General features: G+C 42.7%; 2 protein-coding genes and 1 long non-coding RNA gene across 6 annotated transcripts in view; 2 read left to right on the forward strand and 1 right to left on the reverse strand.

Moving 5' to 3' along the window:
• Positions 1 to 24: 24 nt before the first annotated feature.
• LOC119616957 (RING finger protein 224-like) lies at positions 25 to 1,282 on the forward strand. Its single transcript, XM_037975204.1, has 3 exons — positions 25 to 73; positions 196 to 552; positions 667 to 1,282. Exons 2-3 carry the CDS (start codon positions 230 to 232, stop codon positions 752 to 754), a joined length of 411 nt encoding a protein of 136 aa, XP_037831132.1. The 5' UTR covers positions 25 to 73; positions 196 to 229; the 3' UTR covers positions 755 to 1,282.
• A 2,157-nt stretch (positions 1,283 to 3,439) lies between these two features.
• On the forward strand, positions 3,440 to 4,644 carry LOC112450737. The gene is made up of 3 exons (XR_003039416.2): positions 3,440 to 3,567; positions 3,691 to 4,047; positions 4,161 to 4,644. It is a non-coding gene; the product is annotated as an uncharacterized LOC112450737 (long non-coding RNA).
• A 605-nt stretch (positions 4,645 to 5,249) lies between these two features.
• si:ch211-160o17.4 (homeodomain-interacting protein kinase 1) overlaps positions 5,250 to 16,556 on the reverse strand; it is a 15,724-nt gene continuing 4,417 nt past the window's right edge. Inside the window, exons 2-18 of one of the 4 annotated variants that reach the window (XM_017422887.2) lie at positions 15,002 to 15,729; positions 14,319 to 14,510; positions 14,059 to 14,240; positions 13,836 to 13,959; positions 13,552 to 13,671; positions 13,283 to 13,369; positions 13,023 to 13,207; positions 12,785 to 12,935; positions 11,934 to 12,120; positions 11,708 to 11,826; positions 10,706 to 10,840; positions 9,543 to 9,700; positions 8,980 to 9,051; positions 8,365 to 8,526; positions 8,057 to 8,280; positions 7,851 to 7,963; positions 5,250 to 7,087 (exon numbers count right to left, since the gene is read on the reverse strand). In XM_017422887.2, the coding sequence (XP_017278376.1) occupies positions 6,611 to 7,087; positions 7,851 to 7,963; positions 8,057 to 8,280; positions 8,365 to 8,526; positions 8,980 to 9,051; positions 9,543 to 9,700; positions 10,706 to 10,840; positions 11,708 to 11,826; positions 11,934 to 12,120; positions 12,785 to 12,935; positions 13,023 to 13,207; positions 13,283 to 13,369; positions 13,552 to 13,671; positions 13,836 to 13,959; positions 14,059 to 14,240; positions 14,319 to 14,510; positions 15,002 to 15,727 (3,414 nt within the window). In that variant the 5' untranslated portion in view covers positions 15,728 to 15,729 and the 3' untranslated portion in view covers positions 5,250 to 6,610. Of the gene's footprint in view, positions 7,088 to 7,850; positions 7,964 to 8,056; positions 8,281 to 8,364; positions 8,527 to 8,979; positions 9,052 to 9,542; positions 9,704 to 10,705; positions 10,841 to 11,707; positions 11,827 to 11,933; positions 12,121 to 12,784; positions 12,936 to 13,022; positions 13,208 to 13,282; positions 13,370 to 13,551; positions 13,672 to 13,835; positions 13,960 to 14,058; positions 14,241 to 14,318; positions 14,511 to 15,001; positions 15,730 to 16,556 lie in introns of all 4 variants that reach the window. The other 3 variants (XM_017422886.2, XM_017422889.2, XM_017422888.2) reach the window with 3 other exon arrangements.

Genomic DNA, 16,556 nt, shown 5'->3' on the forward strand with positions numbered 1-16,556 from the left:
ACAGGTGGAGTCTCAGCAGTCAGTGAACAGACGCTCAGCACAGAGGAGGGCAGCAGCCTCAGCACTGCATCAAGTGAGTCTTAGCATCGCTCTTGAATGTTTGGTGCTTTCTTTTTAATGTTTTTGCCGCTGTAAATGTGTGTTTTAGGTAAATATCAGTTTTCACTGAGCTGTTTTTGTGCTGTTCCTGTGCAGGTCTCCAGTCCACTGAAGGGCTCTCTCCTCCATCATGTGCTCAGAAGACCTGGAGTGTATCATCTGCTCCTATGAGTACTCTCGCAGCCACCGGCTCCCACGTCTCCTGCACTGCAAACACACCTTTTGCTCCATTTGCCTGGAGAAAATGGCAAGGTGTCAGGGTCCCATAAACACAGTTCGCTGCCCAGTGTGCCGCTATATCACCTGCACTCCAACCACCATGAAACTGTCCGGGTACCTGTGGATCAACATTGAGATATGGGACCTGATTGCAGAGAAGACAGATTCTCTGGGGGACCTCAAGGACTCAGAGGCTCCAACTCGTCAGGACGCTGAGGTCATCAGCCCACAGCTGTAAGTTGGTCCTTCAAAACTTCAGTTTTGTCTTTAAATACTAGCTGGTATTTCATGTCTGCACACCTCATGGTCTAAAAAAAGATCCCTCTTATGTGTTTTTTTTTTTTGTAGCCCTTCAAGTCGAGCTGGTTTGAAGTATGCAGTCCAGCGTTTGCAGCAGCACCCACACAAGTCTAACAGGAGAGGAAATGTCTGCTGATTTCGGATTTCCTCTCATCACCTTTACCCCGATGGATGAGTTTAAGTCTCAGAGACACCCGTGAGCCGGACGGGCTGCTGGTTTGAGGACTTGAAAGTTTCAGACTCCTTGTTTCAGGTCTGGAAAAAGTCAGCAACTTGTGAAAGTGCTTGTCGTAAACGATGCCATCAAATTTTATTCATCACAATGAAACTGAGGAAACAAATATTTTGCAGAAAGTATTTAATAAGAATGATTTGAATTGTGTATTTGTTTTTTAATAATAATAATAATTATTATAATAAGTTATTGTAAATCTCTTGACAGTACGTGTGCATTTGATCTAATCTTATGTCTTTTTTATAATGTTTTTATAAGTTTAAACTACAAAAAAAGTCAAATCTGTTTTTGTTTTTATTTATAGTACTGGCTGCAATTTCATGCTTTTATTTCCAGCGAAAAATAACTGTGAAGTGTTTGACACAAAGAAATATTGTTTGTGTTTTCAAGTTTTTTTTGTAACATTTTAATAAACATTGCTCAAATGAGTTTCTGTTCCCGTGTCCACTGTTTACACATTTATTTATTTTTCGTCCTGTAACTGGAGGGTTGCCGGTTCGAGCCCCGTTCTGTCTCTCTCAGCCATTGTGTCCTTAGGGAAGACACTTCACCTGCCTTGCCTACTGGTGGTGGTCAGAGGCCTCAGGGCAGCTGTGGCTACAATGTAGCTTACTGCCATCAGTGTGGATGAATGGATGAATGTAGGGTGAAGCGCTTGACAAGTGCAGGCAATTTATCATTTACCATTTATTGTGTAGCATCGACATAAAACAACTGATGAGTCAAATGCAGACTTTAAGTTCTGTAAAAACGCTCCTCTAAAAATCTTTTAACAAGCGATTCACAATTGTTGAATTAATAACATCAAATATGTCCCATCTAGTCTTGTTTCAGCAGATACAGAGAACAGCCTGTTTTTTTGTTGTTATGCTTATTGGTGTTCAGGTGTAAATGATCCTGACCACCTGTGGATAAACAGCCCTGTCTCTAACCTGAAACAGTGACCCGGGCTCTGTGGGTTTCTCTAACATTCAGCTGAATTCAGAATAATTGAATTATCGGTGACACACACCTTCCAGGTGCCTTTTTGAACGGGCTGATTTCCGAATAACTCGACACTTCTTAGGTTATCGATTTGGAAGGTAATTGAAAACCATGAGACTTTATTAAACAAACCACACCGTTCTTTGGAAATACCTTTTTATGACCCTATATTGGAAACAATAAAAAGCGCATGCTTTCGATTTGCCTGAGTAAGTCATTTTTTATCTACTGCACACTCATTTTAGTTATTGTTCAAACACGTAGTATATATTTTATGATTCTTCTGAACAATTCAGGAATGACTTGTATTAATGTCTAAACTTCACACTCCATGCAGTTTGCTCACAGAACAACAAGGAGGGTTCAGGACTCTACACTGACCCTGCTAAATCATGTTTACAGTCATCTGGAGAGTGCCAACCCTCATGTTAGATTATTATTTGTTTAACGCTCTCATCTGCCTTCAATACTATGCAGCCCCCTCTGCTAATCCAGAGATGGATGAACAGCATCGGTCTGGATGGCTGTGTTGTCGGGTGGATTTTAGACTTTCTGGCTTGCAGAATACAGAGAATGAGAGTAAATGTCTGATTTATCTGTAACATCTACAGGTTCACCTCATGTGTCCTCTCTCCTCTGTTGTATTTACTCTACACCAAAGGCTGCTGCAGCACGTGTGAAAATCATCATGTGTTGAAGTTTACAGCGAGTCTGTAGAATGGTACTGAATCCTCGCACGGTCCTGTCGTTGAATATTTGTTTGAATTGAATCATGATGCAGATTTATCTCTGAATGTCTTAGAGACATGAGTATGGGATTGGGGCTCCGTTACTACGAGGCATTCAGCCCATATTCAAACAGTGTGAGAGTCTGGTTCACAAGTTGAATCTCTTCGGGGTGAGAGTTGGACTTCGCTGAGGCTGCCTGATATCACCGAGCCTGTTCATGACTTTCATGGACAGGATTCTTCGGTGCAGCCAGGAGGTGGAAGGGGGTCTGATTTGGGGTCCTTAGGATTCTGTCTCCGCTATTTGCAGATGATGTGGTCCTGCTGGTGTTGTCGTGCCGACGCAGCTGGGATGAGGATCAGCACCTCCAAATCTGAGGCCGTGGTCCTCAGTCGGGAGGGGGTGGACGGCTCTCTCTGGGTTGGGAGTGAGGTGCTGCCTGAAATGGAGGAGTTGAAGTATCTCAGGGTCTTGTTTATGAGTGAGGGAAGAATGGAATGTGAGATTGACAGATGGATTGTGATGCAGCTTGTAGCGGTCTGTTGTGGTGAAGAGGGAGCTGAGCTTCAAGGCGAAACTCTCCGTTTACCGGCCGGTCTACATTCCTACCCTCACCTATGGTCAGGAACTCTGGCGAGTGACCAAAAGAACAAGATCTGAGAAAGAAGTGGTCAAAATGAGTTTTCTCCCAAGGATAACTGGGGAAATAAATGCAAAAAAATACAAAATAAATAAACCAGCATTTTGCCAAGAAGCATTTCATTCTAATCTCTAATAAGTTTATGAAGGCGTGTCTACAGATTCTGTTCAGTGGTAAACAGAAGTTTTTGAGCCAAGTGCATTTCCTCAGAAGACTTGTTCCCCTGAAGGCGGCTCTTCTTTGGAAGTCTTTAATCGTGGGACCGCCTCTGCAGGAGCTGCTATAAAAACAGGTGGAGTCTCAGCAGTCAGTGAACAGACGCTCAGCACAGAGGAGGGCAGCAGCCTCAGCACTGCATCAAGTGAGTCTTAGCATCGCTCTTGAATGTTTGGTGCTTTCTTTTTAATGTTTTTGCTGCTGTAAATGTGTGTTTTTAGATAAATATCAGTTTTCACTGAGCTGTTTTTGTGCTGTTCCTGTGCAGGTCTCCAGTCCACTGAAGGGCTCTCTCCTCCATCATGTGCTCAGAAGACCTGGAGTGTATCATCTGCTCCTATGAGTACTCTCGCAGCCACCGGCTCCCACGTCTCCTGCACTGCAAACACACCTTTTGCTCCATTTGCCTGGAGAAAATGGCAAGGTGTCAGGGTCCCATAAACACCGTCCACTGCCCTCTGTGCCGTTGGATCACCTGCACTCCAACCGACATGAAACTGTCGGGGTACCTGTGGATCAACATTGAGATATGGGACCTGATTGCAGAGAAGACAGATTCTCTGGGGGACCTCAAGGACTCAGAGGCTCCAACTCGTCGGGACGCTGAGGTCATCAGCCCACAGCTGTAAGTTGGTCCTTCAAAACTTCAGTTTTATGTCTTTAAATACTAGCTGCTGTTTCATGTCTGCACACCTCATGGTCTAAAAAAAGATCCCTCCTGTGTTTTTTTTTCTGTAGCCCTTCAAATCAATCTGGTTTGAAGTATGCAGTCCAGCATTTTCTCAGAAGCATGCAGCTGCAGCCACACAAGTCTAAAAGGAGACAAAGTCTCAGCTGATTTCGCCTCTCCTCTCATCACCTTTACCCCGATGGATGAGCTCAAGTCTCGGAGACATTCGATCAAAGCCCATGAGCCGGACGGGCCGATGGTTTAAGGACTTGAAACGGCGCCATGTTAAGTTTTGGACTCTGTCACTAATCCTTGTAAAAACAAAATAATTTTTAAATACTTTGTTGCACATTATAGTGCTTTATTTACAACAATAAATAAATGCATTATATTCTAAAGAACAGTAATTGGACATTATGATTTTGTATTTTATTTTGACCCAGTCCTCTTGTCAGAGTAGTTTGAATATTGTGCAAATGCATGAGAGTATTGTTTCTGTTGCACACATACTTATTTTCTGAACTAAGAATAAAATAGATCTTTTGATTCCTACATCAAAGCCTCTTCAGTTCTTTTTCAACATTAGATATTTAAAAAAAATTATGCTCCTCTAAATATCTATTAAACAATCCACACTTGTTGAATCAAGAACATCAAATATGTCCCATCTAGTCTTGTTTCAGCAGATGTAGAGAACAGCCTGAGTTGTTTTTTTTTTTGTTAAGCTTGTTGGTGTTCATGTATAAATGATCCTGACCAGCCCTGTTTCTAACCTGAAACAGTGACTCAGGCTCCGTGGATTTCCTCTAACATTCAGCTGAATCCAGAATAATGAACTATTGATGGTGCACACCTTTAAGATGCCTTTTTAAACAGGTTGGTTTAGAAATCACTTTATACACTTTGGTTCTTGGTTTAAAAGGTAATTACAAACCACACAGTTCTTTAGAAATACCTTTTATAAATACCTTTTCATGAACCTATTATCAGCATTGGAAATAAAAAAAATCTTATCTTAGAAAGTAATTTATCTTATCTGCAATTGTTTCAGCTCCTCAAACCTGAGAAAATGTTTAATCTAAATTATGATTGAGTTATTTTATGTCCACACTTTAGAGTTGATGAGAAACAAACAAAGAAAAAAAATGGAGTCAGTGTGAGATTATGGTTATTTTATTGGAAACTGTGACAGTGGATTATCGAAACCCTTTTCCCTGAAGTAAGCCTACCAAACTGCCTCTTTGACTACACTACGTTACGATGAAATATAGGTAAATATTCCGACATTACAACACAAAACTGATGCGACAACAGAAAATGGATAAATGCGCCCACGCACAGACTACTCAGACATTCCAGGTTCTTAAAACAGACGCTGGTAGGAAAGCCCTGTCGCTCACTGCAAGTCTGAACACAGCGCCCGCCGTCTTCCCCCCACGAAGGAATCAGCAGATAAATACTCTTGGAAGGACAGAAGAATGTGTTTGAATAAAACTCTGAATAGGGTGCGAGATAACAGTTTCTTTTTTAAATCAAACCAGACAACAATACGCAAATCTTTGTATAAATTAGTCTTTGTGCAGCACAGTGAAGTTTGTTACAGCTTCTGAACATTTTAAGAGTGAAAACTGGCCTTAACTCATTTTTAGCTATAGTAGGTCCTACACAGGATTCACATGTATATATATTTATATAAAAGATTTGCTTGATTCACGTGAAATTAGATTTGAAAAAGAGGAAGAAAAAAAAAATTAGAGCTGAGGCTTTTTTTTTTTTCCTCCCCAATTTAAAAAACTTTTCCCGCCGTTCCTCGAGACGGTGATCACACTTTGAACGTCGTCAGTACATTCAGCACTCAGTTATGTCGCTTTAAATCCGTTTGCATACGAACATGATCAAGCCAGCCTAAAACACGGTCACTACATAAACACACTACCACATTGTGTACTTAAATTAAACATCACCCATCACAGTTTTCACCTCGCCTCCTCTCATAATACATAATCGCCGTTGACTTTTCCTTCCTATTTTTCTCGCCGACATAATTTAAAACAGTAAAAGACACGAGTAAACAAACAGAAAAAAGGTACAAGTCTTGATGTCCACTAATAACACAGGGCCTTAACAGATTAGTGTGTGGAAACTTTAAGGTAAGGCTCGTGGGAAAGTTAAGGACTAGGGAGCTTCGCTATTTTGTGGATCTACTCGCTGCTTGTGAAAGGAGGGGGAGCTCTCTTCACACAAAACTTCAAGATAAAAACACGTGTAACATACGGTTAACACAACGCATTCATTTGATAGAACAGGTTGGGGATAAAATATGGTGCTTAAGGGGAAAATATTAGGATGCAAATATATCAAAAGTCCTTTCAAATACACTAAAAGAGCATATAGATGAGCTAGGGCTGAAATGCTTCCTTGTAGTTAAAAGCAGCAAACAAGTGACCATCAGTAATTCTACAATTTAATTGTCCCTTTGTGATAGTATACTTGGGGAAGCTAAGTTGAACCGGGCGCCCTATAAGTAGGGGTACTGTGCGAGGCGCCTGGGGCTGAGCTGGTAGGCACTGTAAGCCTCAGCTCGGGGCGTCACGCTGACGTACGGAGAACCGGCGGCGAACTGGTGCTGGTACGACGCGGGGAGGCCGTGCAGCAGACTGCTGACGGACTCCTTGCGACTGGCCGAATCTCTCCTGGAGGAGGATGAGGTGTACGTTGCTGCATAGGCGGAGGGGGAGTGTCCGTGGCTGCCGTGACCACGAGCCAGCAGCTGCTCCACGGCCTGAGAGGCCGAGGACAGGGCGGTGGAGGCGGGGTAGGTGTACAGGCTGGTGGCGGCGGCAGCAGCGACGGCGCTTGACGCCAGGGCGGACACTTCGGGGAAGCTGTAGTGAGAGGCAGAGACGGTCGGGGGGAACGTCTGCTGGCGATGGAGAGACAAGCTGCTGTGGGACGGCCCCGATCGCTCCTGAGATGAAGAAACCACCGACTGCACCTAAAGAGAAACATTTAACATAAATATCAGACAAAATGGTCCAACTGCACAGAGTTTCTTTTAGCAACATGATTGTTGACATGTGCAGTATAGTTTGTCTTTTTACATTTACATTAGGCTTTTAATGTCTTTTTAAATACTTTTTCTCCTCCGTGAGCAAGCTATTCAAGTTGCTGAAATCTTACTCTATGAAAGTAAAAATGTGTAATTTTTTTAACCCAAGCAGACAGATGGGAGAAAAAAGTAAATCTGAAGCTCATAAACACACAAACCATGTTTGACATTGTTTCCAAATTCAACTGCTATTACAAGTTTCATCCAGAAGAGAGCACTGTGGACTCAAATAGTTCCTTTTTCTTTTTGTAACCACCAGGTTTTACATATAGTTTTGATGTTTTACATGAAAACTTCAAAACTTTGCACAAAATTCTCTAAAAGTCGTCTTCTTATAATTTTAAAACATGCTTTGTGAGTCTATTCTTTTCGCAAGACTAATGCAACTTTAGTTTGAATTTTAAAGAAGGGCCTTAAACCAATTAAAGCGGTTTTTTGTGTCCTGGTGCCAACATTTAATTGTTTGGCATCCAACCTGCGATGACTCAGCCGTCAGACGAGGTGGTTTGCTCTTCCTGCAGTGACTGACGATTTGAAAAGACACTGACGAGTTTTAAAGCTCTCTGTCAAAGTGAATTTGTTCAAGTCTTGTCAAGTTAAAGGATTTTCGTCAATTCTTATTTCAAAGCGTTGACAAATAAAGCCTCACCTGACTGAGATTTAAGGGGTGGGACTGGCTCGGGACCAGCCCATTTCGATCCATGCTCTCCCCTGAACTGCAGGGCTGCCGGTTAGACGATCGCTTAGGTTTTATGTAGTTCACTGCGGATCAAAGGTAGCGTTAAATCACGCTGCTTTAATGCCCAATAAACACTGAGCATTAATAACAGATGCATCAGTAGCACCGACACTCACCAGTCTCCAGGCGACCGTGTGAAACTGCACCCCTCTCCGAAGGCTGGTTTTTAACTGAAGGCACCACCACGGCCAGAGACTTGGCCTGGTGGCGTGACGACGCGGAGCTCGCTGTGTTCAGGGCGCGGGGAAGCGGGGTCAGGGGGCTGGCAGTGGAGGAGTCAGAGTCGTGCACGGTCACACAGCTGATGACGTTAGCGCGCTCAGAGCGGCTCAGGCCAACACTGTCAAAGGACGACATGTTACTTCCACAACCATATAGACAAATAGGAGACAGTTATCAGATTTGGTATGCCCCCCCCGCTCACCTGGCCGGGTGGAATTTGCGTTCGTCCTCCGTGTCGGTGTCGCTGTGAATAGTGATGATGCTGACGGCCGGGCTGGGTGTGTCGGAGATTATGATTGGCTGGGACAACATGACGGTGGAGGTGGGCGCCGTCACAACGCTGCTGCTGAGTAAAGCTGCACCCCTGGAGAGGAAGAACAAACAGTTAACGCAGTTAGAAATGTTAATTTTCTAATGCACATTTACATTTTAATTATTCAACTGATAATCCATAAAAAAGGCGTATAAGTATAATCAATTAAAAAAGGTGCACATTTTCTTCTGAAACAACGTTTTGCCATTCTGCTGAACTAAGGAAACTGATGATTGTTGGGACATTTCATTTTTTGTTTGTTATGCAATGTGTGTGTTTGAGACTAACTTTGAGAATAAACAACAGATTATGATTAAGCTACAAAACAATCACAAAGCATCATGGAAGGCTGGCTACTGTGGATGGCCAACAACACATTCTCATAAGAAAGAAATATCTCATTCAAGGTATCAGATAGAGTTTAGTTGCAATGGGCATAGCAGGAACTGTTAATGATGAGCTTTGTTAACTACTAATAAGGAGAAGCTTATGGGCTTTACAAACCTGTTCCTGTTTTCCGAACATCTGGTTTTTACTTTCTTTCTCTCTTGCTGTGTCCTGGCTTGGGTCCCGCTCCTGTTGGGTATTAAAAATAAATAAATTAAATAATAGTTAACACTGTTGTCGCAGGCTGGGACAACAGTGGAGACATTTCAGGAGATTTGCACATCCCACCAGGTACTTTTTAATGTAATCATCTATGCAATTTAAAAGGTAAAAATGTGTACAAATCACGTTATATGTTCTTTTAAGTTTTACAGCTCCATCTTTTTCTTGCATAGTCATCTCTCATCCAGAATGAATTCACTTCATAGAAAACTGTTTGCAGCCGTTTGGGTTGATCATTTCTAATAACTTATATTTTAGAGACTTCAAGAATAAAAGCCCTTCAGCTGAACTAAACAGTGAAAACTGAAATACTGAACTCCTTTCTAAATAATATAACTGCAGGACAAACCCCCCTTCAAAAAAAACAAGCAAATACTGTCAAATCTAAAATTCCCAGCCCGATTTCAGGAACGACAGTTTGAAGGCACGTTTCAACTATAAACTGTTAATGAACCCACCGCCAACTGTGTCCCGGCTGCGCGGCTGCCTCGGAGTGAACCGTCTCCAGGGGGGATTCAGGGACGTTTGACTGATGGGCAGAGCTGTGGATGGCCACACCTGGGACCTGCTGCCATGATGACGGTATGAGGATTTGCTGGGTACCAGTTGGCCAGGCCTGCTGAGAAAAATACCACGCCTGAATAGATGTAACAGCGATTTTTCCATTCTTATGAACCAACTAAAACAAAAAATGTCTGATTGCTGGAAAGGGTCAGACTAAATAAGCCATGCCAAGAAATGAATCAAAAAAAAAAAAAAAAACTGAATACAAAAGAGACAAGCCAGTCGCTAGTTTCCTATACAAGCAGAAGCATAAAGCTAGAAGAGCGAGCAACCTTTCCTAAGCCATTCCTCAATCATAGCATTGGCCTGCAACAAATCCACATGATGGTACCATGCAAAGCACAAACAACAACGGGCTGTAAACAGATCGGGTATAGAGAAGTATACACAGAACCATGGTGCCTGTTAAAGAAGAAACAGATTAGTTTAGTTCCCTGATGCCAAATAGTCTGCTTTGGAAAAAGGCATGCCACATGTTCTGGGGCTGAAACAGAAGACGTGTGTCAGAGAGTCAGGCAGGAGGTTGAGGAGAGCTTTTAGTAGATGTTGTAGCTGCTGCCTCCATGGTTGATATCATTGGAGAACGGGACAAAAGAAGCTGCAAGCAAAGCGCAGACCAACTCAGCAACACATGCGCTCCATGCCCTGAGCACACCTATGGGGGGGGGGAAACTGGGGAATGAAAATGTGTGAATGATAAGGGAGGGGAATGTCCTTTTCGGAGCAGGAAGAGAATGTCAAATTTTGTCATAATCGATCTAATGTCACACCAGGGAGTTTCAAAGATGAATACAAAAGTCAAACATGATGCCAGATCATTTAAAATGAATAATTTAAGTATCGATACACCCTAGAGTCTGATAACCATGACAAGTTCACATGTGAAAACGTGGAACTTTGAAGCATGAAATAAAGACTAGCCCCATAAAACGTGTGGCACAGAAGGAACAGGAAACTTGCAAACAAATGAAAAGACAGGGGGGGGAGTGGGGAAGGAAAGAGATGGCATTGTTAGTGGTAGAGGGAGTGAGCGTGTCGTTCTTCATCGTTGCGTTACCAGCACTGTGGCTGTGTGCTCCAGGAGAGTGGGCCGACCCACCCCAGTGCCCAGCCCGAGGGGCAGAGAGTACTGGGGGGCTATGCCTGCTGGGGGTGGGTGCAAGGTGGCCACCATCAGGGGTGTGCAGGAACCCTGGAGGAGGGAGGGAAGGAGGATAGGGGACGGCAGGGTTAGGTTCTGATTAATGTCATGCTCTTCGAGGCGGCTGCTCAATTCAACCACCTGTGCAAGAGATGCACAAAAAGGTAACACTGGTCAACCAGACACCAGACCTCTGGTTATCATCCACCGGTTTACCAAACACCAACTAACTAGCTTTTTATGAGTGGATGAGCCCCCTGCTCTATAAATCTGGATTCCAACCTACACAAAAGACTGGATTCTTTTCTACACCGGCCTTTTTATTCAATCAGTTCTGAAAGCAAAACCACAAAAATCAAACAAATCTACAGCAGTACTCAACCATAACATTTTTTTCGTTTGCATGTATATTTGCATTTATATTTACATTCTCACTGGATACGATGCAGCAGAATGCCCGTTATACTTTTTTTTTTGTCTTCTTTGTCAGCCGTCAAGCTGTTCCTTGTTCTCTGCACTCACTAAAGAAACTGCTGTCAAATCTGTCACAACATAAATGCAGTCAAATTGGGTACCCCTATAATTTGAATGGCACCTATATTGTCATTATTACAGTAATCCGTAGCAAAAAGCTCATCCTACAGAGAGAAAATGTGCATATGTGCTGCCAAAATTAATTGAGTTGCCTACCAGAGTAATTCCATTGAAAGGGAAAGTAACTAAAGCTTCATCTTAAATTTTTGTGCAAACAAAACCAGCAACATTTTCTGGTCAAGCAATATGTTGAGATCAGTCGCTTCAACATAACCCAAAATGAAAATGGGAAAAGAGCCAACCACCTGTTTTCTTACATACCAACAATGATTAAACTAATTGGTTCCAGATAACCTCACAACAATACACCTAATGCACGCTTACCTGCGTGAGCATACTTGGCTGGATCTGCAGCGACTGAGCAGACTGGTTCTGAGGTACAATGGGTACAGAGTTCTCCACCCTCACCGGGAAACTCGAACTCTTACTGGATGATTGTAGCCCTGGAAAAAAACACATTAAACTAAAATGAACCGTAAAGCATAAGAGGCTATGCCTCAGATAGAGCTCACTAACACAGGGAATAAAAGTAATACAAAGTGATCTTTACCTTGAATAGTGGAGGGTGGACACACGATGAGGGTCTGCTGGAAGGGTTCTGTCTGGCCGCACAGCCCAGCGGGACGCGTCGGAATTGGGACGCCCTGTTGAGTGAGCCCAGGAATGTTGATGGTCGCCTGCTGGTAAAGCGCTGGCTGGTAGTTCAGCAAAGGCACCGCGCCCCCTGCAGAAGGCACCTGCGGAGACAGCAAAACCAATTAACAAGAACAAGATTACAGGTTCATAATTATATGAGCCATGAAAGGGAAAAATCTGCTTGCGTGCGAGTCAGTTCTCTACGTTTGTCTTGTGTTTTATTTTATTTTTTACACTTTAATACGTCACTCGGGCCCAGCGAGCAGCTGTGTCAAGCGTGAAGTTACATTAGATCAGTCACACAGAATTAACGAGGCACTGATTTGAAGAGGAAAACTGACAAAGAGGGGCAAACAACTCATTAAAAAGGACCCGAGTCCAGCTACCCCCATTAGGCATTACATGCGATTTGTTCATTTTAGAAAAGCAACCTATGAACATACAAATACTTCATGTTGTACCAATACACATATGCATAGTACTGCAAAGATTAAGTGTTTTGTAGCACAGCTGTCTGCTTTTGAAAGCAACAAATGAAATTAATTTAATTTACAAAGTAGCTTTATGCACTAATGAGTGTGCACTCTACCAGCCCCTTCATGTTTATCTTTTTAATTTCTTTTATTCTGCTTTGTGTTACACTCTGTTGTATGAAGGGTGGTTCATAAATAAAGTGTAATTTTACACAACGTAGCAATCTGATTATGTAACCTGGCCCCTTTTTAATGAGGCTCCGCAGCGTACAAGTGGAACCAAAGAGCACACCTGGTTATGCTGGTTGAGTTGGCTACTGAAGGTAACTGTGAGGTTTCCTGCTGCAGCGCTGGGGACTGCACTGGTGGAGTACAGAGATTTGCTGCTGTCATATGAGCTCCGACGCTTGCAAATTTCCATGTTCTGGAAGCACGACTTCACACTGGAGACGAACGAGCGACAACCTTTTTAGCAGCTGCATTTAAATAAACGTTTATTTAAACTTTCGTTGTACTTATTGCACACTTACTGTGAATTGTGGGGATAATCCATCAGGTGGCTCATTGTGACAAAGGGGTGACCCAGAGTTTTTGTAGGCGTGATCCTTTTGTCAGCGTCCAGACGAAGCATTCGCTTTAAGAGGTCTATGAACTCTCGTCTGTCAGCTTTCTCAGCCAGCATGTCTGTCCCCTCCAAGTGAGAAGACAGATTGACCTGGAGTACAACAAAACTGTCAAGTCAAGAAATCATTAAATACAACCAGGATTTTAAAGTTTCTACAATTATTACCTGCATCATGTCATCCAGACAGTTGAAGATGTACTTCCTGGCTTCCTTTGATTTGATGCCCATCTCCATTTCGTGCTCTGCTGGGGTCTAATTAAAGAATAAAAAAATAAATATCTGATTATCTTCTAGCTTTTAAAAGTTTAAAGTCAATACTATGGATTCAACCTATTTAAAAGTAGCATCCAGTCTCCTAAAGCTGCCTCCATGAGTCTGAAACAGCATATAAAAATAGCAGACATTTTGTGGGATTTATCATTTGACATATTAACCTTGAGCCTCCAGAGAGGGTAGCTGGAGTCGGGGCCTCGGTTGAAGAAGCGGTTGGTCTTGGTGCCGGCGCTCAGCAGGTACTCAGCTGGCAAACCCTGAGTCTGAGAAATATAACGGATCTGGAAGCAGGAGAAATAAGGTTCAGGTTATGGAATCGGGTTGGTTGTTTTGCTGAAAACCAGTCTCGTTTTAAATCTAAGATTACTTGGAAATTTATTTTGCCCTGGAACCCCCCCCCCAGAGTATCAGATAAGACTTTGGGAAAACAAACTTTCATACTGACCTGATCATACTCAGAAGCTCCGGGGTAGAGAGGCCAACCCAAAAACAGCTCAGCAATCACACAGCCTAAAGACCACATGTCAATGGCCTCGCAGAATGGCAGACCCAAAATGATCTCTGGAGCCCTGGACAACAAATGAGCAGACTAGTAATGAGGAAACCGAACTAGACTATTAAAATCAACAATACAAAGCCAAAAAGTCTGGGGTTTTTTTGCCACCTACCTGTAGTAGCGAGACTGCAAGTATGTTGAACAAACTGCTTTGGACACATGGCTTGCTGAGCCAAAGTCAATAACCTTCACTCGGTAGGGTTGTCTGATCGGGTCAACTAGCATGATGTTTTCAGGTTTTAGGTCTGCATGAATCAATCCCAGGCTCTTAAGTTTCATCAAGGCTGTAGCCACCTACAGATACAAACAAGAACCTCAGTCTGGCTGAGACGCCAAGCACAAACACAAGAATGATGATGACCATTTGCCAACCTGCTGCAGGATGGGTCTGATGTGTCGTAGGGGAAGTGGGCTGAACTTGCTGTGCTTGAGAAAGTCGTACAGATTCTGCTCGAGCATCTCAAACACCAAGCAGGTATGGCCCTTGTGTTGGAAGCATTCATATGAGCGCACAAAGTTATACTCGTCTGCATTCTCTGCACTCAGTCGGTTCAGGATGCCCACCTGTAAAAAAGGGAAAAAACAACTCCAGCATCCGTTTTGTACTGAAGACCCGCAGTTCCACTTAAACACAGCAACTTCGCAGCGACTGTAGGCTTTGTTTACGCGAGTTGAAATTTCTAATAATTGAAATTCAAAGCAGAGTCATGCCAATTTAACGTCCGTAACCAGCCAGATAATGAAACATCTGCTGAGATAATGAATATTATATTAGCCGCATAATATGCTAACATCCATGCGAATCATTTTACCCTGCACAAGTGCTGTATTTACAATAAAAATAAAAAAAGATTTTCACAATAAACTATAAACCATTTGGTAAACTGACAGCTTGATGGCAAAACATGCTGTGTTGTGAGTCCCTTGAGAATCTAATTAGATCATATTTTGCAAAAGCAATTTGGGACATATTCGATTTTTCAAAGTGAAAGTATCAGAAATTCAGTCTGAAAGGTATTTGAAAAAAATAAATAAATAAAAAAAAAGATGTCTACCTCAATTTGGCCCTGACGAGCATATGATGGATGGTTTTTCAGAATCTTGATGGCCACAATCTCATTGGTACCCCTCTTCCAACACTTGGCCACTTGGCCAAACGTGCCCCTCCCTAAGAACTCCAGGACTTCGTAGCTGGTGGACATGGAGCAGAGGATCTCGTGTTGCACGAGCTGATAATCCCCCTCTCCATTGGAGCTGCTGCTCTTGGTGGTTGGAGCTGAGTGAGCTATAGACTGGCCCGTGCCTCCTCCACCGCCGCCAGTACGAGTGGAGTAAGTTGCTGCGGGTGCGGAGAGCTCCTCTAATATCTGGACACTGCCGCACCCGCTCCCGCTGCCTTCGCTTGCTTCCTCGATCTTTCTCTTCTGCCCATGCCTTTGGGTCCTCGTCTCAGAGGACGCCTCACGGTTGTAAGAGGAGGATGGGGCCTGCTCAGCCACGCGTCGACTGGACCCACGAGGAAGACTACCAGTGCTATCAGCTGCACGCACCACCACTTGACCTCTGGAGCCAGACGCCGCAGAAGGGAAGACGAGGGACGGTGCAAAGGGAGGCACAGCCATGGCTGGGGTAAAAGCATATGCCGACTGGCCCGCTATGGAGCTGTACGCCTCCGTGGAGGATACATCCCAAACATTGCTCTCTACCTTAAGCTTCTTAACACGGCAAAAGGCACTGGAGGAGACTGAGGGAGGAGAGAAGACTTGGAGCTGTGAACTCATCGCTGTAAAAAAAGAATGACAAATAAAAAAATAAAGATGTATCAATCAGTCAGCCAATATATGCTAGTTGTCAGCCCTTCCTGTTGCTGCTACGTCCACCTCACAAAAAAATATACTTAACTTAAGAAAAAAGGCGACAGTCTAACAATGACACGTAAATTAATTAAGATGAACATCCTGTTACAGGTTTTCCTTTTCTGCAGAAAAACCTTGAATACTGCCATAAATGTGGACTATTTATAAACACATTTACTGCTTTAACATAGTCCTAAACACTCACTTTGTACTCTCCAACAACAGTGGCCTGCCATCAAGAAAACCCAAAGAAAAAACAAACAAAGAAAACAATCCAAGTTCTTGACCATCTCACTAAATTCAAAATGCATCAACAATTAGATTTAAATCTGACATGACTGCATCTGTGTGTAATCCAGCCTAACATATTAATGTGTCAGATTAATTCAGTTCACTTGTTCTTTTATAATTATTACAACCAAACATGTATTTAAGATCAATAAAACAAAGGCATTGCTGTTTCAAATGGTGTTTCTTTATGCAGAACAAAATAATCAGGACAGAAATAATTAGTAGATTAAATCCCATTTTTTGTAATTAGTGATCACTTGCATCCAAAAATCCCTCTAATTATGAACAGAAACATTTCCTGCAAAGTGAAACTCCAAACAAACCTATTTGTATGGAGTTAGATTTGTTTCACAATTATTCAATCAAAAAAAAAAAATAATGTCAAACAAAAAAACATCTTAAAACTTTTTAACCATAAAAATATTTTTTTACAAAACAAAAATTTAAAGATTTTTTTTTTTTT

This window comes from Kryptolebias marmoratus, linkage group LG4 (genome assembly GCF_001649575.2).
Source record: "Kryptolebias marmoratus isolate JLee-2015 linkage group LG4, ASM164957v2, whole genome shotgun sequence".
NCBI lineage: Eukaryota > Metazoa > Chordata > Actinopteri > Cyprinodontiformes > Rivulidae > Kryptolebias > Kryptolebias marmoratus.